The sequence below is a fragment of the Notechis scutatus genome, chromosome 13 (genome assembly GCF_049901735.1).
Source record: "Notechis scutatus isolate UNSWTSFEM ecotype Mainland chromosome 13, rNotScu1.2, whole genome shotgun sequence".
NCBI lineage: Eukaryota > Metazoa > Chordata > Lepidosauria > Squamata > Elapidae > Notechis > Notechis scutatus.
The window spans coordinates 6,200,672-6,220,990 of NC_142021.1; the positions used below are offsets into that span (position 1 = coordinate 6,200,672).

Below are 20,319 nucleotides of genomic sequence, written 5' to 3' on the forward strand. Positions count from 1 at the left end.
CTTTGTGCACTGTGATGGCTGCAGCAGGGGACCAGGGATCCCAGACCGATTCACAGGAACCCGATCAGGCAACAACGGCTACTTAACCATCACCAACATTCAGGCTGAAGACGAGGCTGATTATTACTGTTACATGTGGTATGGCAGTGGTGGAGTGTTCCACAGTGAGACAATCTAATGGGGAACTGAGACAAAAACCTTCTTCCTTCACAGAGCAGAGAGTTGCCCAAAGGTTGCGTTGGTGTTTCTTTGGTCTAATACACGGATGGGCTTCATAAAATTTTAGCAACGGGTTCTGTGCCCGGTTGCTGCCTGGGAGGGGCTATAGTGGGCGTGGCCTAGTCAGCCTCCTGAAGCACAGTGGGGGGGGGTGTTCTTGGTCTTCCTGGGCTCCCGAGGCCTTTCTTGATTCTCCGGGAGGGCAAAAACAGCCTCCCCAGCCTATGGAGGCTCTCTGGAAGCTGGAAACAGGCCCATTCCCAGTCTTCCCAATTTCCAGGAGGCCCATTTTTCACCCTCCCTGAGTCTCTGTGCACACCCTCCCCTTGGTTCCATCCAAAAGAGGCCGCGTGGGGACTCCAGGGAGGGGAGGGGAGGGGTGGGCGGGGCCAGACAGGAGTGGGATTTGGGGGTCCTGCGAACTGCACAGAATCTTAGCTAGGGGCTCCCCTGAACCCCTGTGAACCCCCAGCAGCCCACCCTTGGTCTAATATAGGGGCGCTGCAGGACGTCTCTTCCAGGCAGAGATAGACCCCGAGATCCAGCTTGCAGAAGAAGAATCCAACTGTAACACACAAACCCAAGAAAACAACCCTTCACTCTTTTAGTTACAAGATTAAGACAACAAGTGTGGAGAAATGTTAACCTAGATCCGTGTCTATTGTAGTTCTGGCTTGTTCAGTCCTCCAAGTGTGAAGGGACAATCAAGGAGCCGCCCTCGCGCTGAGAGAAAGTGAAGGAACCTTGAAGAAAGTTGAAGCTGGGCTCTTGGCTCTCAGACTGATTTGCAATGGAAGAAAGTGTCGCCCAGTTATGGGGATGGGACTTGGCAGCAGGGGGTGCCACCTGCCTAGAAATGCGCCAAGCCAACCTTGTGCCACCACTCCTGAAACGCTCCTCTGTGCAACAGACTGAGCAATTACACCCGCTGCAAAATACCTCATGCAGAATTGCAGATGTCAATAAAAGGAAAAAGAACCAGATTTAATCATCAGTTTGTGATATCAGAGGTGTTGTGTAGAGGAGGATGTGGGACAACTCTGGAGAACTTTTTATATCCAGATACTCTTTTGAGGGGGATTCCCATGTTATTGCACTCTGCCATAAATTCCTGTCGGGTTGCAAAGTGTTCCACTGCACAGTTTCCCCTCCTTCTCTGGAATTGCTTAGTAAGTCTGTTGGGCTGAAATGTGTTAGGAGATATCAGTTTCCCCCAAGGGACATGGTGGCTCATTGGCTAAGATGCTGAGCTTGTCAATCAGAAAGTTCGGCATCTGGGCAGTTCGAATCCCTAGCACCACATAATGGAGTGAGCTCCCGTTCCTGGTCCCAGCTTCTGCCAACCTAGCAGTTCGAAAGCATTTAAAGAGCAGGTAGGAAAATTAGGGACCCCTTTGGTGGGAAGGGAACAGCGTTCTGTGCACCTTCAGTATTTAGTCATGCTGGCCATGTGACCACGGAGACGTCTTTGGACAGTGAGGGCTCTTCGGCTTTGTAATAAAGATGAGCACCCGCTCCTTGAGCCGGAAAAAACACATGTGCAAGTGGAATATTTACCTTTACCTGACAAGGTCCATCCTAGAGCCTTGCAGGGTTTGTTGGTTTGCACATGACATGCTGTATTAATAAAGGAATTGAACTTCGTCCCCTGAATTTAGCATCCAGGCAATCATCAAAATGAGACCTCCTTCTTGGAGAACTTCAGAGGTGAGATGCTGGAGATAATCAAAGGGAAATCAACTCTTCTCTTCTGGATAACGTTGTGTTGAATCTAATCGGAAACCAAAGGACACCAAAATGAGATTGTCTTCCCATTGGCATTCCACAATTATAACAGAACAAGTTGAAGAAAGAACCTTTCAGCTGCCTTTTTATTGCGAGAGGAAATGGGGTGTCCAAGGAAGTCTGTTAATAGTTGTCCTGTTCAAAGTCCAACATTATGACAGAAAGCCTAAACCAACGCATCTTCTCAAGCATTCCTTTTATGCAAATGTTTTCCCCACTCATTGGCCAAAACCAGCACAATGAAAGCCAATCAATGTACATAGATTTGCATGGACTTTTCTTCCATTCTAGGAGAACTTAAGTAAGAAGGTAGAAGGATCCCCAGGTAGATATTTTTGGTTTTGGAAAGGGAGACTTTTTGAAGGAAAGCACGATGGCCTGGATACTGGTTTTCCTTCCACTTCTTACTTATTTCTCATGTAAGTATGTGGAGAACCTCTTCTTAAACTGTCCAGTAAAAACTTTCTAGTTAGGACAATATAAAATCCAATAGGGTAGATCCTATGGATGGTTCTAGGATTTTTGGAGGCCAAGATAATAGAACAAGTCTTCATTATTTCCTCTTTTTCTCCACTTTGTAAAGGCGTCACTTCACAGCCCACCTTGACTCAGCCTGTCTCCCAGTCTGGATCCCCAGGAGAGACAATGAAACTCTCCTGTGCCATCAGCAGCAATCCAAACAATATTTACTGGCTTCAACAGAAATCTGGAGAATCCCCTCGCTTTGTGCACTGTGATGGCTGCAGCAGGGGACCAGGGATCCCAGACCGATTCACAGGAACCCGATCAGGCAACAACGGCTACTTAACCATCACCAACATTCAGGCTGAAGACGAGGCTGATTATTACTGTTACATGTGGTATGGCAGTGGTGGAGTGTTCCACAGTGAGACAATCTAATGGGGAACTGAGACAAAAACCTTCTTCCTTCGCAGAGCAGAGAGTTGCCCAAAGGTTGCGTTGGTGTTTCTTTGGTCTAATACACGGATGGGCTTCATAAAATTTTAGCAACGGGTTCTGTGCCTGGTTGCTGCCTGGGAGGGGCTATAGTGGGCGTGGCCTAGTCGGCCTCCTGCAGCACAGTGTGTGTGTGGGGGTGTTCTTGCTCTTCCTGGGCTCCCGAGGCCTTTCTTGATTCTCCGGGAGGGCAAAAACAACCTCCCCAGCCTATGGAGGCTCTCTGGAAGCTGGAAACAGGCCCATTCCCAGTCTTCCCAATTTCCAGGAGGCCCATTTTTCACCCTCCCTGAGTCTCTGTGCACACCCTCCCCTTGGTTCCATCCAAAAGAGGCCGCGTGGGGACTCCAGGGAGGGGAGGGGAGGGGGGGGCGGGGCCAGACAGGAGTGGGATTTGGGGGTCCTGCGAACTGCACAGAATCTTAGCTAGGGGCTCCCCTGAACCCCTGTGAACCCCCAGCAGCCCACCCTTGGTCTAATATAGGGGCGCTGCAGAACGTCTCTTCCAGGCAGAGATAGACCCCGAGATCCAGCTTGCAGAAGAAGAATCCAACTGTAACACACAAACCCAAGAAAACAACCCTTCACTCTTTTAGTTACAAGATTAAGACAACAAGTGTGGAGAAATGTTAACCTAGATCCGTGTCTATTGTAGTTCTGGCTTGTTCAGTCCTCCAAGTGTGAAGGGACAATCAAGGAGCCGCCCTCGCGCTGAGAGAAAGTGAAGGAACCTTGAAGAAAGTTGAAGCTGGGCTCTTGGCTCTCAGACTGATTTGCAATGGAAGGAAGTGTCGCCCAGTTATGGGGATGGGACTTGGCAGCAGGGGGTGCCACCTGCCTAGAAATGCGCCAAGCCAACCTTGTGCCACCACTCCTGAAACGCTCCTCTGTGCAACAGACTGAGCAATTAAACCCGCTGCAAAATACCTCAGGCAGAATTGCAGATGTCAATAAAAGGAAAAAGAACCAGATTTAATCATCAGTTTGTGATATCAGAGGTGTTGTGTAGAGGAGGATGTGGGACAACTCTGGAGAACTTTTTATATCCAGATACTCTTTTGAGGGGGATTCCCATGTTATTGCACTCTGCCATAAATTCCTGTCGGGTTGCAAAGTGTTCCATTGCACAGTTTCTCCTCCTTCTCTGGAATTGCTTAATAAGTCTGTTGGGCTGAAATGTGTTTGGGGATATAGGGTTCCCCCATGGGACACAGTGGCAATGTTCCTAAGATGCTGAGCTTGTCAATCAGAAAGTTCGGCATCTCGGCGGTTTGAATCCCTAGGGCCGCGTCACAGACTGAGCTCCCGTTCCTGGTCCCAGCTTCTACCAACCTAGCAGTTCGAAAGCATCTAAAAAGGCAGGTAGGAAAATTAGGGACCCCTTTGGTGGGAAGGGAACAGTGTTCTATGCACCTTCAGTATTTAGTCATGCTGGCCATGTGACCACGGAGACGTCTTTGGACAGTGAGGGCTCTTCGGCTTTGTAATAAAGATGAGCACCCGCTCCTTGAGCCGGAAAAACACATGTGCAAGTGGAATATTTACCTTTACCTGACAAGGTCCATCCTAGAGCCTTGCAGGGTTTGTTGGTTTGCACATGACATGCTGTATTAATAAAGGAATTGAACTTCGTCCCATGAATTTAGCATCCAGGCAATCATCAAAATGAGACCTCCTTCTTGGAGAACTTCAGAGGTGAGATGCTGGAGATAATCAAAGGGAAATCAAATCTTCTCTTCTGGATAACGTTGTGTTGAATCTAATCGGAAACCAAAGGACACCAAAATGAGATTGTCTTCCCATTGGCATTCCACAATTATAACAGAACAAGTTGAAGAAAGAACCTTTCAGCTGCCTTTTTATTGCGAGAGGAAATGGAGTGTCCAAGGAAGTCTGGTAATAGTTGTCCTGTTCAAAGTCCAACATTATGACAAAAAGACTAAATCAACGCATCTTCTTAAGCATTCCATTTATGCAAATGTTTTCCCCACTCATTGGCCAAAACCAGCACAATGAAAGCCAATCAACGTACATAGATTTGCATGGACATTTATTCCATTCTAGGAGGACTTAAGTAAGAAGGTAGAAGGATCCCCAGGTAGATATTTTTGGTTTTGGAAAGGGAGACTTTTTGAAGGAAAGCACCATGGCCTGGATACTGGTTTTCCTTCCACTTCTTACTTATTTCTCATGTAAGTATGTGGAGAACCTCTTCTTAAACTGTCCAGTAAAAACTTTCTAGTTTGGACAATATAAAATCCAATAGGGTAGATCTTATGGATGGTTCTAGGATTTTTGGAGGCCGAGATAATAGAACAAGTCTTCATTATTTCCTCTCTTTCTCCACTTTGTAAAGGCATCACTTCACAGCCCACCTTGACTCAGCCTGTCTCCCAGTCTGGATCTCCAGGAGAGACAATGAAACTCACCTGTGCCATCAGCAGCAATCCAAACTATATTTACTGGCTTCAACAGAAATCTGGAGAATCCCCTCGCTTTGTGCACTGTGATGGCTGCAGCAGGGGACCAGGGATCCCAGACCGATTCACAGGAACCCGATCAGGCAACAACGGCTACTTAACCATCACCAACATTCAAGCTGAAGACGAGGCCGATTATTACTGTCTCATGTGGTATGGCAGTGGTGGAGTGTTCCACAGTGAGACAATCTAATGGGGAACTGAGACAAAAACCTGCTTCCTTCGCAGAGCAGCGAGTTGCCCAAAGGTTGCGTTGGTGTTTCTTTGGTCTAGTACACGGATGGGCTTCATAAAATTTTAGCAACGGGTTCTGTGCCTGGTTGCTGCTATAGTGGACGGGGCCTAGTCGGCCTCCTGCACCACAGTGGGGGGGGTGTTCTTGCTCTTCCTGGGCTCCGGAGGCTTTTCTTGACCCTCTGGGAGGGTAAAAATGGCCTCCCGGGACTCCAGTGGCTCTCTGGAAGGCAGAAAAGGGCCCATTTCCAGCCTTCAGGAACTTCTGGGAGGCCCATTTTTTCACCCTCCCTTAGTCTCTGTGCACACCCTCCCCTTGGTTCCATCCAAAACAGGCCGTGTGGGGACTCCGGGGAGGGGAGGGGGAGGGGAGGGTGGGCGGGCCAGACAGGAGTGGGATTTGGGGGTCCTGCGAACTGCACAGAATCTTAGCTAGGGCTCCCCTGAACCCCTGTGAACCCCCAGCAGCCCACCCCTGGTCTAATATAGGGGCGCTGCAGGACGTCTCTTCCAGGCAGAGATTGACCCCGAGATCCAGCTTGCAGAAGAAGAATCCAACTGTAACACACAAACCCAAGAAAACAACCCTTCACTCTTTTAGTTACAAGATTAAGACAACAAGTGTGGAGAAATGTTAACCTAGATCCGTGTCTATTGTAGTTCTGGCTTGTTCAGTCCTCCAAGTGTGAAGGGACAATCAAGGAGCCGCCTTCGCGCTGAGAGAAAGTGAAGGAACCTTGAAGAAAGTTGAAGCTGGGCTCTTGGCTCTCAGACTGATTTGCAATGGAAGAAAGTGTCGCCCAGTTATGGGGATGGGGCTTGACAGCAGGGGGTGCCACCTGCCTAGAAATGCGCCAAGCCAACCTTGTGCCACCACTCCTGAAACGCTCCTCTGTGCAACCGACTGAGCAATTACACCCGCTTCAAAATACCTCATGCAGAAATTGCAGATGTCGAGAAAGGAAAGAGAAGCAGATTTAATCATCAGTTTGTGATATCAGAGGTGTTGTGTAGAGGAGGATGTGGGACAACTCTGGAGAACTTTTTATATCCAGATACTCTTTTGAGGGAGATTCCCATGTTATTGCAGTCTGCCATAAATTCTTGTGAGGTTGCAAAGTGTTCCACTGCACAGTTTCCCCTCCTTCTCTGGAATTGCTTAGTAAGTCTGTTGGCCTGAAATGTGTTAGGGGCAGGGGTGGGCTGCTTGGGGCTCACAGTGGCTCAGTTGAGCCCCTAGCTGAGACTATGTGTGGCTGAGAGCCTCAGAAAGACAAGCAGCAAGGGAAAGCTCTTAATAGGCTTATTGAACTTCTGGGCATTCTGCCAAGAGCATTTCACACCTCATAAAAGTGTGGCAAGCTAGATAAACAATCCACTCGGCGCTTGCAAGGGAGAGCCATTGAGGAAATCTGATAACATAGCCACGAACCTCCAAGGGGATGGATTCCCAAATAATAAGAATGACGTACCGTATTTGCCGGCGTATAAGACGACTTTTTGCCCTGAAAACATGCCTCCAAGTGGGGGTCGTCTTATACGGCGAGTATATAACAAAGGTCGCCTTATACGCCGGCAAATACGTTGTTGTCACTCGGTGCAAGAGCGACGTGGGGTGAAGCTCCGCAACTTGCGAAGCCCCTTCAAGCCCAGCCGGAGTCTCTCTTCCTCCTCCTCCTCCCCCACCCACCCACCCACCCACTCCGCCGTGCGAGCGGACAGGCAGGCTCCAGGCTTTGCCCCCATCCCTCACCTCCTTCCATCCCCCTCCACCCCCAGTGGCAGAAACTTCGCCGCACGTGGGGATGAGTGGAGGGGGTGGAGAGCAGCTGACGCAGCTCAAAGCTGAGAAAGCACCATCCTTGCTTTTGTGCTTCGGGAAGAGTTCGTGTTTTTGTTTTTTTGTTTTTCTCCCAGGAATGGGATGCTGCTCGTGCGATTTTCTTTGGGAATTTTCTCTTCCCGGTTTCAGCCTTTGCTCCGAATCCTCCCCCGATTCACTTCTGGAAAGGATGCTTGTGTAACTCTTTTCCTAAGCGTTGCTGGGGTGGAGGGGGAGTGTGCAGCGTGAGTGAGAGGCTCTTTTCCTTTCTCCTGAGCGCAAAACCGTCTGCCTTCTTCTCTCTTGGACGGACCAAGCAAGGCTAATAAGATAATAATAAGATAATAAGATAAGATCCTAAGCGCGTTGTGGAAACAGATCTGGATCTCGTTGGAGAAAGGTAGCAAATGAATGAACTGGACTTTTGGCAAGTCTCGGGTAGGAACTCGACGCTTTCTGGAAAGTTAGTGAGCAGGAAAATAGACATCCTTTCCGCTTTCTCCCAGCGTGGGTATTTCATTATCCCTCCCTGTAAGAAGTAACAACCACAAAGCCAAGGAAAAACGATGCGCAGGAAAAAGCCACAGTAGGAAGCAAAGATTTCTCCCCCCACCCTCTCTCTGAAATAATTAATGTCGCAATCAGTGTGGTGCACCCTTGGAGACAAATTGGTTGGGGAGGTGGAAAGATATTAAGAAACAACTCGACTGTTTTTCGTCCAGTTTTATTTTTATTTATTTATTTTCCCCTGAAAAAGCAGATCGCTCAACGGTGTCACAAAGAAAGGGAGAGGAATTGAGTGCCAGCCTGAGAAAGGCGAAGCTGCCTCTCTAAAGCATTTTGGTGGCTTTGTAAGTTTGGGGAAAGGGGGGGGTGTCAATCAAGAATTATATCCAGAATACCCCAAGTGTTACAACTTACCGTATTTGCCGGCGTATGACTTTTTTTGCCCTGAAAAACATGCCTCCAAGTGGGGGTCGTCTTATACGGCGAGTATATAACAAACTCTATATTTTGAGTGGAAATGTTGGGGGCTCGTCTTATACGCCCAGTCGTCTTATACGCCGGCAAATACGGTAACTCACCAGAAACTCCCCTAAGACTCCAGGACTTCCTCTCACAGTCACTAAGCCTCATTTCACCCAGTCTTTTATTTAAATGTTAAATGCAGGAAATAATAAACAACTTTTTAGTATATATCTTTTTTTAGGTAATTAGGGTAAAGAAGCAGCGCTGAGTTGGCCACATCCACCCAGTCTCATGACCACCTAGCCACGCCCACCCAATCACATGGACACCCGATCACGTGTACACCTAGCCACGCCCACCCAGCCATGCCCACCTAGCCAGTAATTAGGGCAGAGAGCCCCTGGCTAAAAAATTGGAAGCCCACCCCTGGTTAGGGGATATAGGTTTCCCCCAGGATCCACCATAGAGCGTTGCAGGGTTTGTTGGTTTGCACATGACATGCTGTATTAATAAAGGAATTAAACTTCATTCCCTGAATCTAGCATCCAGGCAATCATTAAACTACGATCTTCTTCTTGGAGAACTTCAGAGGTGAGATGCTGGAGATAATCAAAGGGAAATCAAATCTTCTCTTTTGGGTAATGTTGTGTTGAATCTAACTGGAAACGGAAGGACACCAGAAGGAGATTGTCTTCCCATTGGCATTCCACAATTACAACAGAACAAGTTGAAGAAAGACCCTTTCAGCTGCCTTTTTATTGCAAGAGGAAATGGAGTATCCAAGGAAGTCTGTTAATAGTTGTCCTGTTCAAAGTCCAACATTATGACAGAAAGCCTAAATCAACACATCTTCTTAAGCATTCCCTTTATGCAAATGTCTTCTCCATTCATTGGCCAAATCAGTTCAATGAAAGCCAATCAATGTACATATATTTGCATGGACTTTTCTTCATTCTAGGAGGACTTAAGTAAGAAGGTAGAAGGATCCCAGGTAGATATTTTTGGTTTTGAAAGGGGAGTTTTTGAAGGAAAGCACCATGGCCTGGAAACTGGTTTTCCTTTCTCTTCTTAGTTATTTCTCATGTAAGTATGTGGAGAACCTCTTCTTAAACTGTCCAGTAAAAACTCTCAGGTCTGCAAGTATAAACTCCAATATGATAGATCTTATGGATAGTTCTGGGATTGTTGGAGGCCCAGATAATAGAACAAGTCTTCATTATTTCCTCTTTTTTCCCACTTTGTAAAGGCGTCACTTCACAGCCCACCTTGACTCAGACTGTCTCCCAGACTGGATCCCCAGGAGAGACAATGAAACTCACCTGTGCCATCAGCAGCAATCCAAATTACATTGGCTGGCTTCAACAGAAATCTGGGGAAGCCCCTCGCTTTGTGCACTGTGATTCTGTCTGCAACAGAGGACTGGGGATCCCAGACCGATTCACAGGAACCGGATCAGGCAACAACGGCTACTTAACCATCACCAACCTTCAGGCTGAAGACGAGGCCGATTATTACTGTTATATGTGGTATAGCAGTGGTGGAGTGTTCCACAGTGAGACAATCTAATGGGGAACTGAGACAAAAACCTTCTTCCTTCACAGAGCAGAGAGTTGCCCAAAGGTTGTGTTGATGTTTCTTTGGTCTAATACAGGGGCGGGCTTCATAAAATTTTAGCAACGGGTTCTGTGCCCGGTTGCTGCCTGGGAGTGGCCATAGTGGGCGTGGCCTAGTCAGCCTCCTGCAGCACAGTGGGGGAGGGGGGTGTTCTTGCTCTTCCTGGGCTCCCGAGGCCTTTCTTGATTCTCCGGGAGGGCAAAACAGCCTCCCAGCCCATGGAGGCTCTCTGGAAGCTGGAAACAGGCCCATTTCCAGCCTTCCTGAACTTCCAGGAGGCCCGTTTTTCACCCTCCCTTAGTCTCTGTACACACCTTCCATTTGGTTCCATCCAAAACAGGCGCGTGGGGACTCCAGGGAGGGGAGGGGAGGGGTGGGCGGGGCCAGACAGGAGTGGGATTTGGGGTCCTGCGAACTGCACAGAATCTTAGCTAGGGGCTCCCTGAACCCCTGTGAACCCCAGCAGCCCACCCTTGGTCTAATATAGGGGCGCTGCAGAACGTCTCTTCCAGGCAGAGATAGACCCCGAGATCCAGCTTGCAGAAGAAGAATCCAACTGTAACACACAAACACAAGAAAACAACCCTTCACTCTTTTAGTTACAAGATTAAGACAACAAGTGTGGAGAAATGTTAACCTAGATCCGTGTCTATTGTAGTTCTGGCTTGTTCAGTCCTCCAAGTGTGAAGGGACAATCAAGGAGCCGCCTTCGCGCTGAGAGAAAGTGAAGGAACCTTGAAGAAAGTTGAAGCTGGGCTCTTGGCTCTCAGACTGATTTGCAATGGAAGAAAGTGTCGCCCAGTTATGGGGATGGGACTTGGCAGCAGGGGGTGCCACCTGCCTAGAAATGTGCCAAGCCAACCTTGTGCCACCGCTCCTGTAACGCTCCTGTGTGCAACAGACTGAGCAATTACACCCGCTTCAAAATACCTCATGCAGAAATTGCAGATGTCGAGAAAGGAAAAAGAACCAGATTTAATCATCAGTTTGTGATATCAGAGGTGTTGTGTAGAGGAGGATGTGGGACAACTCTGGAGAACTTTTTATATCCAGATACTCTTTTGAGGGAGATTCCCATGTTATTGCAGTCTGCCATAAATTCTTGTGAGGTTGCAAAGTGTTCCACTGCACAGTTTCCCCTCCTTCTCTGGAATTGCTTAGTAAGTCTGTTGGGTTGAAATGTGTTAGGGGCAGGGGTGGGCTGCTTGGGGCTCACAGTGGCTCAGTTGAGCCCCTAGCTGAGACTATGTGTGGCTGAGAGCCTCAGAAAGACAAGCAGCAAGGGAAAGCTCTTAATAGGCTTATTGAACTTCTGGGCATTCTGCCAAGAGCATTTCACACCTCATAAAAGTGTGGCAAGCTAGATAAACAATCCACTCGGCGCTTGCAAGGGAGAGCCATTGAGGAAATCTGATAACATAGCCACGAACCTCCAAGGGGATGGATTCCCAAATAATAAGAATGACGTAACTCACCAGAAACTCCCCTAAGACTCCAAGACTCCCTCTCACAGTCACTAAGCCTCATTTCACCCAGTCTTTTATTTAAGTGTTAAATGCAGGAAATAATAAACAACTTTTTAGTATATATCTTTTTTTAGGTAATTAGGGTAAAGAAGCAGCGCTGAGTTGGCCACATCCACCCAGTCTCATGACCACCTAGCCACGCCCACCCAATCACATGGACACCCGATCACGTGTACACCTAGCCACGCCCACCCAGCCATGCCCACCTAGCCAGTAATTAGGGCAGAGAGCCCCTGGCTAAAAAATTGGAAGCCCACCCCCGGTTAGGGGATATAGGTTTCCCCCAGGATCCACCATAAAGCGTTGCAGGGTTTGTTGGTTTGCACATGACATGCTGTATTAATAAAGGAATTAAACTTCGTTCCCTGAATTGAGCATCCAGGCAATCATTAAACTACGACCTTCTTCTTGGAGAACTTCAGAGGTGAGATGCTGGAGATAATCAAAGGGAAATCAAATCTTCTCTTTTGGGTAATGTTGTGTTGAATCTATCTGGAAACGGGAGGACACCAAAATGAGATTGTCTTCCCATTGGCATTCCACAATTACAACAGAACAAGTTGAAGGAAGACCCTTTCAGCTGCCTTTTTATTGCAAGAGGAAATGGAGTATCCAAGGAAGTCTGTTAATAGTTGTCCTGTTCAAAGTCCAACATTATGACAGGAAGCCTAAATCAACACATCTTCTTAAGCATTCCCTTTATGCAAATGTCTTCTCCATTCATTGGCCAATTCAGTTCTATAAAAAAAACAATCAATGTACATATATTTGCAAGGGTTTTTCTTCAATTCTAGGAGGACCTAAGTAAGAAGGTAGAAGGATCCTCAGGTAGATATTTTTGGTTTTGGAAAGGGAGACTTTTTGAAGGAAAGCACCATGGCCTGGAAACTGGTTTTCCTTTCTCTTCTTAGTTATTTCTCATGTAAGTATGTGGAGAACCTCTTCTTAAACTATCCAATAAAAACTTTCTAGGTTGGACAATGTAAAATCCAATGTAGTCCATCCAAACTATGATTCTGGGATTTTGGAGGCCCAGACAATAGAACAAGTCTTCATTATTTCCTCTTTTTCTCCACTTTGTAAAGGTGTCACTTCACAGCCCACCTTGACTCAGTCTGTCTCCCAGTCTGGATCTCCAGGAGAGACACTTAAACTCACCTGTGGCATCAGCAGCAATCCGAGTACTATTCACTGGCTTCAGCAGAGATCTGGAGAATCCCCTCGCTTTGTGCAATATGATGGCGGCAGCAGGGGAGAAGGGATCCCAGACCGATTCACGGCAACCCGATCAGGCAACAATGGCTACTTAACCATCACCAACCTTCAGGCTGAAGACGAGGCCGATTATTACTGTCTCATGTGGTATAGCAATACGTTCCACAGTGAGACAATCTAATGGGGAACTGAGACAAAAACCTTCTTCCTTCACAGAGCAGTGAGTTACCCAAAGGTTGTGTGGTTCTAATGAAAGGATGGTGCAGGCTGCCTCTTCCAGACTGGCATGGAGCCAGAGATCTATTTTCCAGAAGACAAATCCAACTAAAACACCCAAATAGAAGAACAATTTTGATCCCGAAAGAATAATATGGTGAATGTAAAGAAATGTTCATATATACCCATATACAGTTACAGTTCTTACATGTTTAGTAATCCACTGGTTTCATTCCCTACATTGACATTTTGCAGTTGAAAAGAAGTGAGACTTTTTAATTAATTAAAAGGTTCTAAGATTAATTTTCCTCTAGTAGGTCTGAGGTAGGTTCTCTAATCCTTCCTTTCCCCATGTCTCTCTCTTCTTGACTGCATGCACAAACACTCCCCCCCCCCCAAAAAAAATGGGCCAAATTGGTTTCTCAGAAGGTTTGTTGGTTTGCCCATGATGTGCTTTGTTAATAGATGAATAGAATTCCCACCCGGAATTTGGCATCCCGGAAATCATTAAACTCAGACATTCTCCTTGGACAACTTCAGAGGTGACATGCTGGAGATAATCCAAGGCAAACCAACCCCCGTCTTCTGGGTTAATCTAATTGGAAACGGAAGGACAAAAAAGTGAGAGAGTCTTCCCATTGGCATTCCACCTGGAAATGTTAGAGATTGCCAGATGATGGACAGAAGTAAGCAAAAGAAGAGAATTGGACACTTTTTACAAACCAAACACAATTACAGCAGAAAAAGTTCAAGACAGATACTTTCAGCTGCTTTTTATTGAAAGGGCAAATGGACTGTCCAAGTTGTCCTGGTCGAAGTCCCACATTATGACAGAAAGCTAAATAAAGGTACCTTTTTAAGAATTCCCTTTATGCAAATATATTCTTCAGTCATTGGTCAAATCCAGCTCAATGAAAGCCAATCAATGTACTTTTATTTGCATGGACCTTTCTTCATTTCTAGGAGGACTTAATTAAGAAGGCAGAAGAATCCCAGGTAGATATTATTTGGTTTTGAAAAGGGAGAGTTTTTGAAGGAAAGCACCATGGCCTGGAGACTGGTTTTCCTTTCTCTTCTTAGTTATTTTTCATGTAAGTATGTGGAGAACCTCTTCTTAAACTGTCCAGTAAAAACTCTCAGGTCTGCAAGTATAAACTCCAATATGATAGATCTTATGGATAGTTCTGGGATTGTTGGAGGCCCAGATAATAGAACAAGTCTTCATTATTTCCTCTTTTTTCCCATTTTGTAAAGGCGTCAGTTCACAGCCCACCTTGACTCAGCCAGCCTCCCAGTCTGGATCTCCAGGAGAGACAATGAAACTCACCTGTGGCATCAGCAGCAATCCAAACAACGTTCACTGGCTTCAACAGAGATCTGGAGAATCCCCTCGCTTTGTGCACTGTGATGGCTGCAGCAGCAGAGGGCCAGGGATCCCAGACCGATTCACAGGAACCCGATCAGGCAACAACGGCTACTTAACCATCACCAACATTCAAGCTGAAGACGAGGCCGATTATTACTGTCTCATGTGGTATGGCAGTGGTGGAGTGTTCCACAGTGAGACAATCTAATGGGGAACTGAGACAAAAACCTGCTTCCTTCGCAGAGCAGAGAGTTGCCCAAAGGTTGCGTTGGTGTTACTTTGGACTAATACAGGGGTGGACTTCAAAATGTTTAGCAATGGCTTCTCTGCCCGGTTGCTGCCTGGGAGTGGCCATAGTGGGCCTGGCCTATTCAGCCTCCTGCAGCACAGTGTGTGTGTGTGTGGGGGGGGTGTTCTTGTTCTTCCTGGGCTCCGGAGGCCTTTCTTGAGCCTCCGGGAGGGCAAAAAAAAAAAAAATTCCCCAGCCTATGGAGGCTCTCTGGAAGCTGGAAACGGGCCCATTCCCAGTCTTCCCAAATTTGGCCCATTTTTTCACCCTCCTTGAGTCTCTGTACACACCTTCCATTGGTTCCATCCAAAACAGGCCGTGTGGGGACTCCAGGGAGGGGGGGGAGGGGTGGGCGAGGCCAGACAGGAGTGGGATTTGGGGGTCCTGAGAACTGCACAGAATCTTAGCTAGGGGCTCCCCTGAACCCCTGTGAACCCCCAGCAGCCCACCCCTGGTCTAATATAGGGGCGCTGCAGGACGTCTCTTCCAGGCAGAGATTGACCCCGAGATCCATCTTGCAGAAGAAGAATCCAACTGTAACACACAAACACAAGACAAAAAACCCTTCACTCTTTTAGTTACAAGATTAAGACAACGAGTGTGGAGAAATGTTAACCTAGATCCGTGTCTATTGTAGTTCTGGCTTGTTCAGTCCTCCAAGTGTGAAGGGACAATCAAGGAGCCGCCTTCGCGCTGAGAGAAAGTGAAGGAACCTTGAAGAAAGTTGAAGCTGGGCTCTTGGCTCTCAGACTTATTTGCAATGGAAGGAAGTGTCGCCCAGTTATGGGGATGGGACTTGGCAGCAGGGGGTGCCACCTGCCTAGAAATGCGCCAAGCCAACCTTGTGCCACCACTCCTGAAACGCTCCTCTGTGCAACCGACTGAGCAATTACACCCGCTTCAAAATACCTCAGGCAGAATTGCAGATGTCAATAAAAGGAAAAAGAACCAGATTTAATCATGAGGTTGTGATATCAGAGGTGTTGTGTAGAGGAGGATGTGGGACAACTCTGGAGAACTTTTTATGTCCAGATACCCTTTTGAGGGAGATTCCCATGTTATTGCAGTCTGCCATAAATTCTTGTCGGGTTGCAAAGTGTTCCACTGCACAGTTTCCCCTCCTTCTCTGGAATTGCTTAGTAAGTCTGTTGGGCTGAAATGTGTTAGGGGCAGGGGTGGGCTGCTTGGGGCTCACAGAGGCTCGGTCGAGCCCCTAGCTGAGACTATGTGTGGCTGAGAGCCTCAGAAAGACAAGCAGCAAGGGAAAGCTCTTAATAGGCTTATTGAACTTCTGGGCGTTCAGCCAAGAGCATTTCACACCTCATAAAAGTGTGGCAAGCTAGATAAACAATCCACTCAGCGCTTGCAAGGGAGAGCCATTGAGGAAATCAGATAACATAGCCACGAGCCTCCAAGGGGATGGATTCCCAAATAATAAGAATGACGTAACTCACCAGAAACTCCCCTAAGACTCCAGGACTTCCTCTCACAGTCACTAAGCCTCATTTCACCCAGTCTTTTATTTAAGTGTTAAATGCAGGAAATAATAAACAACTTTTTAGTATATATCTTTTTTTAGGTAATTAGGGTAAAGAAGCAGCGCTGAGTTGGCCACATCCACCCAGTCTCATGACCACCTAGCCACGCCCACCCGATCACATGGACACCTAGCCACGCCCACCCAGCCATGCCCACCCAGCCAGTAATTAGGGCAGAGAGCCCCTGGCTAAAAAATTGGAAGCCCACCCCTGGTTAGGGGATATAGGTTTCCCCCAGGATCCACCATAAAGCGTTGCAGAGTTTGTTGGTTTGCACATGACATGCTGTATTAATAGAGGAATTAAACTTCGTTCCCTGAATCGAGCATCCAGGCAATCATTAAACTACGACCTTCTTCTTGGAGAACTTCAGAGGTGAGATGCTGGAGATAATCAAAGGGAAATCAAATCTTCTCTTCTGGATAACGTTGTGTTGAATCTAACTGGAAACGGAAGGACACCAGAATGAGATTGTCTTCCCATTGGCATTCCACAATTACAACAGAACAAGTTGAAGGAAGACCCTTTCAGCTGCCTTTTTATTGCGAGAGGAAATGGAGTGTCCAAGGAAGTCTGTTAATAGTTGTCCTGTTGAAAGTCCAACATTATGACAGGAAGCCTAAATCAACGCATCTTCTCAAGCATTCCCTTTATGCAAATGTTTTCCCCACTCATTGGCCAATTCAGTTCTATAAAAAAAACAATCAATGTACATATATTTGCATGGACTTTTCTTCCATTCTAGGAGAACTTAAGTAAGAAGGTAGAAGGATCCCCAGTTAGATATTTTTGGTTGTAAGAAGGGATTTTTTTTTTTGAAGGAAAGCACGATGGCCTGGATACTGGTTTTCCTACCACTTCTTAATTATTTCTCATGTAAGTATTGGAGAACCTCAGTTTAACTGTCCAGTAAAAACTCTCAGGTCTGCAAGTATAAACTCCAATATGATAGATCTTATGGATAGTTCTGGGATTGTTGGAGGCCCAGATAATAGAACAAATCTTCATTATTTCCTCTTTTTCCCCACTTTGTAAAGGCGTCACTTCACAGCCCACCTTGACTCAGTCCGTCTCCCAGTCTGGATCCCCAGGAGAGACAATTAAACTCACCTGTGCCATCAGCAGCAATCCATACCACATTGGCTGGATTCAACAGAAATCTGGGGAAGGCCCTCGCTTTGTGCACTGTGATGGCTGCAGCAGCAGAGGGCCAGGGATCCCAGACCGATTCACGGGAACCCGATCAGGCAACAACGGCTACTTAACCATCACCAACCTTCAGGCTGAAGACGAGGCCAATTATTACTGTCACATGTGGTATGGCAGTGGTGGAGTGTTCCACAGTGAGACAATCTAATGGGGAACTGAGACAAAAACCCTCTTCCTTCACAGAGCAGAGAGTTGCCCTAAGGTTGCATTAGTCTTTCTCTAATCTAATGAAAAGGCACTGCTGGTGATCTATTCCAGCAGAGATTAAACGAGAGATCCACCTTGCAGAAGTCCAACCATCACGCGCAAACACGAGGAAAAAATCCTCCACTCTTTTAGTCTCAAGGTTAAAATGACGAGTGTAAAAAAATGTTAACTTATACTCACATACATTATAGTTCTCGCTTGTTTAGTAATCCATTGATTTCATTCACCGTGTTGACATTTTTCAGATGCAAATAAACAAGGGGGAGAAATAGACCTTTTAATTTAGAAGTTCTGAGGTGAATTTTCCTCTTCTAGATATGAGGTAGGTTCTCCTGGCCAGTGTGGGTTTCAAAATTTTTTTACTACTGGTTCTGTGGGCATGGCCTGGTGGACATGGCTTGGCTTGGCGGTCATGGCAGGGAAAGGATACTGTAAAATCCATTGCCACCCCACCCCACTAACCTGCTTTCCAGCTCCTTTCTCCTGTGCAGGGAAACAAAAGAAGACCCAGCCGATCAACTGGGACTCACGAGGCAGAGAATAGATGGGGGTGGGGTGAGTCAGAGGTGCTATTTGCTGGTTGTCCAAACTACTCAAAATTTCTGCTACCAGTTCTCCAGAACTGGTCAGAACTGGCTGAATGCCACCTCCGTTCCTGACCCTGCCCTGTCCTTCCCCAGTTCTTCTTGGCTGCATCCACAAGCACCCAAATGGTCCAAATTGGTTCTCAGGAGGCAATTGCCAGATCAGCTAAAACACCACATGAAATGAAGCGAAAGGGTCCAGGTTTCACACCCATGAACTCTTATTACTCACAGCAAATTCCATCTTGTGGAAACGCCTCAAGATGTTTCCACTATCACTGTGCCCAGAAGGGTTAATGACTCTCCCTTATATCTTCCTCTTTCACTATTTGCTCATGGAAGCATAGGCAAACTTATGATTCTGCCAATGAGGAATTATGTCAGTGATGCTATTACACAAAAATCTTGGGAACAGAGGAAGTCGGTGATGTTGAATGGGACAGAACTGCTCCAGTCTTCTGGGTAACATTGGGGCAAACCAAATTGGAAATGGAAGGACATAAAGACAAGAGAACCTTCCCGTTGGGTTCCAGAACACCAAGTCCTGTTTGAAAATGCCATGTGATGCAGAGAAGTTAATAAAAAAAGGAGAGAGTGTGACATTTCTTGAAATGAAAACTCAATGACAGAAGAACAACTTCAACGAAGACCTACTGTATGAGTTGCCCTTTTGCTGCAGGAGAAATTTTTATGTCTGGGACAATCTGGTTAGAATTTCTCCTGACTCTTTTTCATGCATACGAGTTTGAAGATCATCCCAAAGAACATTGTATGGTTGGAAGATTCAACTTCTTTTACTTACTGATTTATTTAGAGAGCTTATATGGGTATTGCTGATATAGCCAGGGGTGGGCTGCTGGGGGTTCGCAGGGGTTCGGGAGAGTCCCTAGCTAAGTTTCTGTGCAGTTTGGGGAACCTCCCAATCCCACTTCTGGCTGGGCCCACCCACCCCGCCCCGCACCATCCCTCCCAGGAATCCCCACGCCACCCGTTTTAGATGCAGGAAAGTTCAGGGCATCATCGGAGACTCTGGGAGGATGAAAAACGGGCCGCCTGGAAGCTCAGGAACGCTGGAAATGGGCCTGTTTTTGGCTTCCAAAGAGCCTCCAGAGCCTGGGGAGGCCATTTTCACCCTCCTGGAGCCTCAAGGAAAGCCTCCGGAGCTCCTGCTGGGGTGCAGGAGGCCGACTAGGCCACGCCCACCATGGCCACGCCCACCCAACCACCAGGCAGAGAACCCCATTTCTAAAATTGTCGAAGCCCACCCCTGGACATAAGGGTTGATATCTTGGAGTTTCATTAAATCCTCTTTTCTTCACTCCTTCTGGCCAATGAGGCCCGTAGATATTTGCATGCGCTTTGAGTACAGAGTTTAAGAGAGAATCAGGAAGTGAGAACCACTAAAATCTTTGGCTTTGGATTAGGACCAAGTTGGACTTTGCTCCCCTTCGTTTTCTCCATCATGATCTGGATTCTGATGCTCCTCCTCTTCTCTTACTCTCCAGGTGAAGTCAAACACCCACCTTGGCTGTTTTCTCACTTTGTACAAATCTCTTTGCTTCAGTTTCCCACCTTTGAAGAGTTTTCAATGTTGATTTTTCTCCTTTCAGGTGCAATGTGTCAATACACCCTGACTCAGGAACCTGCCCTCTCAGCACCTCTTGGAGAACCAGTGAAACTCTCCTGCAGTATTAGCAGTGGATACTATTTCGGTGACTTCCACTGGTACCAGCAAAAGCAAGGAGAAAGACCCAGGTTTCTCCTGTATTATAACACAACCACCCAAGAGACAAAATTTGGCCCTGGATCTTCTGGTCATTTTTCTGCCTCCACAAACACCGCCAAGAATCCTGCTTTCTTGACCATCAGCAATGTGCAGGGAAAGGATGAAGGGGACTATTATTGTGCTGCTGGGAAACACAGTGAGCAAACTCAATGAGAAACTTGATCATAAACCTCCCATAAGCTTAGACCTCCCAATGCTTCACCACTCACCCTTCACCACTCTGTTTTCTTAAAGACATCTCCTTAGCATTGTGTCAGTCACGCCAAGCAACGATTCTGAGCTCAGTCATTCCAATTCCAAAGC

At 46.9% G+C, this 20,319-nt stretch overlaps 2 protein-coding genes across 10 annotated transcripts in view; both read left to right on the forward strand.

The window, feature by feature from the left end:
• Positions 1 to 20,319, forward strand: part of LOC113431270 (immunoglobulin lambda-1 light chain-like) — a 118,966-nt gene that overhangs the window by 45,638 nt on the left and 53,009 nt on the right. The window contains exons 1-2 of one of the 3 annotated variants that reach the window (XM_087942465.1): positions 19,585 to 19,735; positions 19,841 to 20,144. The exons of 1 other annotated variant lie outside the window; for it this stretch is intronic. In XM_087942465.1, the coding sequence (XP_087798591.1) occupies positions 19,693 to 19,735; positions 19,841 to 20,144 (347 nt within the window). In that variant the 5' untranslated portion in view covers positions 19,585 to 19,692. Of the gene's footprint in view, positions 1 to 19,584; positions 19,736 to 19,840; positions 20,145 to 20,319 lie in introns of those variants that run through there. One more of the 3 variants, XM_087942468.1, reaches the window with a different exon arrangement.
• LOC148129608 (immunoglobulin lambda-1 light chain-like) overlaps positions 5,093 to 20,319 on the forward strand; it is a 74,929-nt gene continuing 59,702 nt past the window's right edge. Inside the window, exons 1-2 of one of the 7 annotated variants that reach the window (XM_087942470.1) lie at positions 5,093 to 5,153; positions 9,713 to 10,010. In XM_087942470.1, the coding sequence (XP_087798596.1) occupies positions 5,108 to 5,153; positions 9,713 to 10,010 (344 nt within the window). In that variant the 5' untranslated portion in view covers positions 5,093 to 5,107. Of the gene's footprint in view, positions 5,154 to 9,443; positions 9,550 to 9,712; positions 10,019 to 12,379; positions 12,529 to 12,691; positions 12,984 to 20,319 lie in introns of those variants that run through there. The other 6 variants (XM_087942473.1, XM_087942471.1, XM_087942472.1 and 3 more) reach the window with 6 other exon arrangements.